Below are 6146 nucleotides of genomic sequence, written 5' to 3' on the forward strand. Positions count from 1 at the left end.
ATTAATTGTTCGTGAATCGTCAAGAGCAGTCGAAGGTCAATTGAATATATGAACATCGTTCCAAAATTTTCTAGACTCAACATTACATACTTTGCTTATCGTATCAAAATCATATAAAGATTAAGTTTAAATTGGTCGAAAATTTCTGGGTCATCACACATAACCCGTAACTCCGGTTCGCATTGACAGGCTTTCAAAGCCCTTTCAACCTCCATTAACCAATTCATAGTTTCTGTCGGGTCAGAACTTCCCGAATATTCTGGGGGTTTGCAATCTAGGAACCGTTTGTAGGTACATTTCTTATAGGGTTGAACAAAGGGTTGTTGGAACATTTGCGTTTGGTACGGGTTCATTAACATTGGATTTTGAAAAGGAAAAGTATTTTGTGGTGGCATGTAGTACTGTTGAGGTAACTGATTTTGCCCTGGGTATTGGAATTGAGTCTGGTTCATGTTGGGTACTGTTTGGGATTGTGCTGTAGGAAATCCAGGTGGCGTGTCATCATTTCCCGCAGGATTTACCAGCTCAAGCTCAATAATTTTATCCTGAGCTTCTTTCAGTTTACTTTCTAACTCATGAATATAACTCTGTTGATCATCATCATCGGACTCAACACCCTCGTCTGGTGCTCCGTATGTTCCGGGGTTTGTCGGGCTGGTAGCGTTTGCATCTCCGTTAGCCATACCTGTGCTACAAAACAACTCACACAAAAGCTTAGTGGATAACTGGTTAGCTCAACACAACTAACGTACACGTATCCCTGGATTCACTTAGCCTCACCCACGGACATGTTTGACTCCACTCAAGGTTTGAGAACAAGATACACACATGTACTTGCTGTCAAACCTATGCTCTGATACCAACTTGGAACACCAACTATTTTTTTATAACACAGCGGAAGACATTTGGTTACCAAATACAACATCATTATTTATAATTACAGGAAACCACGTAATTACGTTTAATTTTCACAAATGGTGTTACGTTATTACAAATACGGTTACAATTGTTCGCATCAGAGTTACTAGTCAAACATGTCTTCTACATCATGACCCGATCCCATCAGCAGTACCTAAAACATGCAGGGGAGGAATGTGGGGGATTAGCGCACCGCTAAGTGAATGGAATCTATCTACAGATTAAGTTTAAGCAATCTATCATACAACAGTCAGCCAACATGCTTACAACCAACAAGCATACAAATAAGGACAATATGAGGATCAACGGATTGTACGGGTACACGAACCTAGCTGATCGGGCTAGGGTCTACCGATAATCCTTCCTACCAAGTCTCTGCATAACTATCCAAACGCAACACATGCGTTCTTCTATGCTATATTAAACAGACTGTATGACTTGGACTCAACCGCCCTTGGAATGGTTCACCTCACACGAACTTCAACCGCCCTAGGAATGGTTGAAAGTCCCCCACCACCCTAGGAATGGCTGGTGTCAAACACAGTGCACATATACAACATATATAGATCACATAGCATGCAAATATCCACCTAGCATGGCAATCACTACACTACATAAGGTAATCAGAGTAATCCACAGTAGTATGATTTGCTACTTAAACTCTATCCAAAGATAGACCTACTCATCAATTACCAGCAACTGAAGATTCTCAGGGGTCTAATATTTTTGAGTCTTCTCTTTCTCTTTTTCACTTGAGAATAGACATAACACAGTCAGTAATCATGTCTTGATATTAAATCAACAACAAGACAACAATGCTATAGATCAACACTTAAACTGGCCTGCCAACTGTACGAGTAACAGCCTCACTCGCATGTTTGAGAACACTCAATCATGCGGTTGACAACTCACTCGTACGTTTGGTCTATGACTGAACATCCATCAATGAATCACCTGATCCGTACGGTTCGCCACACGAGTGACCAGTGACTCGCATGAGTCACATCTCAACCGTACATATCATCTTAACCAAAACAATAGTTCTTCTTAACCACTCACTCGCACGGTTCATCACACGGTTGACAGCCCCAACCGTACGAGTGAAGACTCACTCGTGCGAGTGATGAAGAACCATAGCAGCAACTGTTTAGATGGGTTTCAACCCAAAATGCACACATAAAACATCAATACATACTGTAATTTAACACATAAAATCATGTATTCACCATATGACAAGTCTACATCATAAATTCAATCAATAACAACATTCACATGTGTGCAAAACAAGGCATACACCATAAAACCTCTTTTCTGACCAAAATAAATTTTGATCCAGCTTCTTAAAACCTTATCATTAGAAATTAGACCTCAAGACGATTCCAACGATAGTTTATTCATCGAAAACGGAGTTACGGTTTGAAAGTTACACCCCTTTCAATTTTACCAAAAACTGACCAGTGCTCAACCGCGTGGTTGAGCCCTCAACCGTACGATTGAGCCCCCAACCGCGTGGTTGAGCCCTCAAACGCGTGCTCAACCGCGTGGTTGAGCTGTCGAAAGTGTGGGAGCTGATGAACAGCTCCAGCTCGCTGTTTTTCGCGTTTTTGACTCTAAATCTTGATTTTAACTCGTTCTGGTCACAAAACTCACTTACAAACTTCATATAACAACTAACACAAATCATGAAGATTCAAGCTCAAAAATACATAAAACCCATTTTACACCCAAAACCCAATTCCTAAGAATTAAAACACGAATTGAAGCATGCTAACCTGGATAAATGCTTACAAGGATGATATGATTCAATTCCTAAAGCCTCTTGATTCAATTTCACACTTGAATTAAGCTAGGGTTTGAGATGGTGTAGATGTTAGGTACGGTTTCTTATTTTGGGAAGAATTCTAAAATGAAACCACAAGACAGATACTTACTCTCTTAAGGGTTATTAAAACCCATACCCCACAACACACGGATATTTATCAGTTATCTCATATCTTTCGTACTATGTTAGGAAGTCCTAACGAAGTCCAAATTTAACAAACGAACCATTTCTGTGACCCTTGTCACAAACTGGTCTTAACCACATAGCAATTGATAATACATATATTATTAAATTAAAGCATATTTAAACACAAATATAAACCTAAGGGCAATTCAGTAATCTTACTTCTAACCCCGGTTTCAGTCTGTTACAAAAATCAACAAAATAGTCCCTGGAGTTTCTAGGAATTCTGCGCGGCGCGCTGCTTAGGCAGAAAGTATTTCTTGCTTGTCTTTTCGTTAGTTGTGGTTTGACTTAGTTTTTTAGTGTAGCTTTATTTTGTCTCTGGTTAGTGCCGACTTGTTTGTTTGGGTTAGTGTATTGTTTTGTATTCGTGTTGGTTTCTTTCATCTTATGATGAAACTTATGAAAGTTTTCTGTTCTTAAATACTTTCATTGTTTTTAACATTCACATTAGAACTCAACTGATAACATAACCATAACATAATTAGATTGTACCCGATTGTCATGTGCAAATATATATGCGCCAAGCAGTGTGCACGTCGAAGAGAATCGTTATTATACGTTACAAACACTAATGCATTGACTAATTACACACGTATATAACATACACCAACACTAATTAAACTTACACATAAATTATTACTGAGTAATTGTTTACAAACCTAATAAAAAAGGGAAACCAATGGCGGGTAACCAACTAGCCCCATCAAGGAAAGTTCCTAGTGTGAACCCATGAGCCTCACTTGAACGATTGATCACTTTGTACCCTTTCCATTTCACTCTTTCTGATGTCCGTGCCCCTTCTCCTTTGTTCTCATACTCACCATAGTACAACGTGTTTAAAGCAAATGTCCCGTCCCATGGAGACCATCCAGCTGGGTTAATCACATTACTAATCGTCGATTGCATGATCACCGTCCTTGAATACTGTTTCCACGGTCTTCCTAAATACGTTGGAAAACTTCCTTGTACGGGTTGGAGATCAGAAGACGCACCTATCCGACATTTTTGAATCACAATTGCAGTGTTTTGGTTAGTGTCACTGCGGCCTTGTGCGGTGATCACATTCTTTCGGCCAGGATCATTGCGACGGGCGTGAATATCGCAATCTTGAAAAACGACTTCAGCGTCTCCAAAGATAAAATCAATAGTTCCAACGACCAAACATTTGATATAGAATTGATGGCGTTTATGGACGTAAAGGGTGTCTTGGTAACCTAACATGTCACATTGATAAAATGCGGAATGATCTGACGAGACACGAAGTGCTACAGCTTGGTGATTTGATGCACCAGCCGTATTTTGGAATGTTATGTCACGTGCCAAGAACCCATCACCTACAATAGCTGAATCAACACAGCTGAATCAACACATTTAATAATTCATTCATTTTATTAGAAAACGATATTATTAATTAACTCATTACCCAATGTAAACAAACGAAAAGACGAATGAATGGATGAATCAATATCAAACTTGGTATTGGATAAAATCAAATTCAACATCCAGCATCTTATTTTCCACTCAAATTTACCCACAATGCATCAAACTTTATAAGGTTTAAAACATTATATCAACGTCATACTTTTAATTGTATATAAATATCTACACATACTCAGATTTTAAATAAATGATATTTTATGAGTATGAGTTATCGCGAATGTCTGCATCTATATCACATATTACAGTTATGTTTTAAAAATCAAAATAAACGGTTATAAATCCATCACCAATCACAATGTGGCACGTCAGTATCAATTTCCTCTCTTCGCCCGTTTCAAGAATGCATGATGCCCGAGATTCATAGGACATCCTAAGGGGCGTTATTTTTGTCAGGTCACTGGTTATTGAGAAAATTCTCCAGTGGGACAGTTTTAATTATAGAAAATATAAGAAAAATTAAAGCAGTTACCGACTGTGGCGGAGTTGAATGTGCTGCTTCCACCTTTATAACTCCGACTTCCGGTGATGATTGTATTTTTCCTCCCATCTCCCACAAACATAATGTTTGTTTTCCCCTTCGGGACTTCCACATTTTCCCGGTACACACCCGCCTTTATCCTAATCACGTACCTTGTCTTACTCTTGGACGGCGCCGCGGCTACCGCATCAGCCACCGTCGTGTAGTCTCCACTACCATCAGTAGCAACCACCACGTTTGGAGTCACCATACCTAACTGCAACAACTTCCTCTCTTTACCAGATAACCATCCCGGCCAAACGCCGTTAGTCTCTTCCTGTTCCTTCAACTTTCTCCCATCAAGCTTCATTTCATTAGCCAAATCAGTGTTGGTCATGTTACAAATCATTGCAAGTACATTGCTACACATTTTCTCTACTTGGTTACCGCTTTTAACTACCTCTTTACGGACCTTATTATCGGTATCCATATGAGAAAATCCGTCGAGACAAGTTTCATGGTCCGTTATAACGGAGCTCATCAGGGTTTTGAGATCATCCGCGTGTTGTTTAAGAGATTTCTTAGTTCGATACTCCTCGAGTCCTTTTGTGACTTCGCGAAGTTCTTCTAACGTCTCTGAAAACATTTCGAGACAATCGCAAAGTGCACCTACCTCACGGGTGGTGAGATTTTTACGATGGGCGAGCTTTTTTATCTTGAGGTACCTTTTTTGTACTGATTTTGCTGTGATATTGACAGCATACTCTATGACGTCTTTTTGAGATTTGACATTTTTGGTGACATCAGGATGACTGGTGATAGTGGAATAGCATAGCTCTGGGTATAATGTGGCGGTACATGATGATTTTACGATAGAATGAGCATTCGAAAGAATGTGATCACCGTTGTGGGAGGTGGAAGAGTTTCGAGAATTAACTCGGATGACAATAATGCCAATTAACGCCGATGCTAGAAGGATTGAAGCAAGAGCAGCTAAAAGGATGTTTTTTCTTTTGTTGGATAAGTTACGACCGGAATCCAAAACTCCGGCCGACATGTATTTGAAGCGGCTCATGATGACGTACGATTATTTTGAAAGAAAATAACAAGTAGTGTGGTGATTTGTGAAGTTTAATTAGGCAAGCCGGGTTGAAAGAAAATGGTTGAATGCATGTGGGCTTTTATTGACGGATTACAGTTTTGGATATGCTAGAGGCGGCTATGAACATTTCATTTTGGGTCTTAAAAGATCATATGAATTCAACTTTCATTCATTATAATATAGGGTATGGCAAAGAGTAATTGGTATAGATCTTTTTGTTG

At 39.4% G+C, this 6146-nt stretch overlaps 1 protein-coding gene across 1 annotated transcript; it reads right to left on the bottom strand.

Annotated features, from left to right (window-relative positions):
- Positions 1-3557: 3557 nt before the first annotated feature.
- Positions 3558-5898, bottom strand: LOC139892746 (pectinesterase-like). Its single transcript, XM_071875868.1, has 2 exons — positions 4836-5898; positions 3558-4269 (listed from the first exon to the last, which is right to left on the bottom strand). Exons 1-2 carry the CDS (start codon positions 5896-5898, stop codon positions 3578-3580), a joined length of 1755 nt encoding a protein of 584 aa, XP_071731969.1. The 3' UTR covers positions 3558-3577.
- Positions 5899-6146: the final 248 nt, after the last annotated feature.

This window comes from Rutidosis leptorrhynchoides, chromosome 2 (genome assembly GCF_046630445.1).
Source record: "Rutidosis leptorrhynchoides isolate AG116_Rl617_1_P2 chromosome 2, CSIRO_AGI_Rlap_v1, whole genome shotgun sequence".
Taxonomy (NCBI): domain Eukaryota; kingdom Viridiplantae; phylum Streptophyta; class Magnoliopsida; order Asterales; family Asteraceae; genus Rutidosis; species Rutidosis leptorrhynchoides.

Bases quoted from the DNA above. Each gene is read 5' to 3' on its own strand.
- LOC139892746 (XM_071875868.1), bottom strand. From the start codon at position 5,898: ATGAGCCGCTTCAAATACATGTCGGCCGGAGTTTTGGATTCCGGTCGT. The intron at 4,270-4,835 runs GTAACTGCTTTA...GTGTTGATTCAG, and splicing joins ATTCAACTCCGCCACAGTCG to CTATTGTAGGTGATGGGTTC.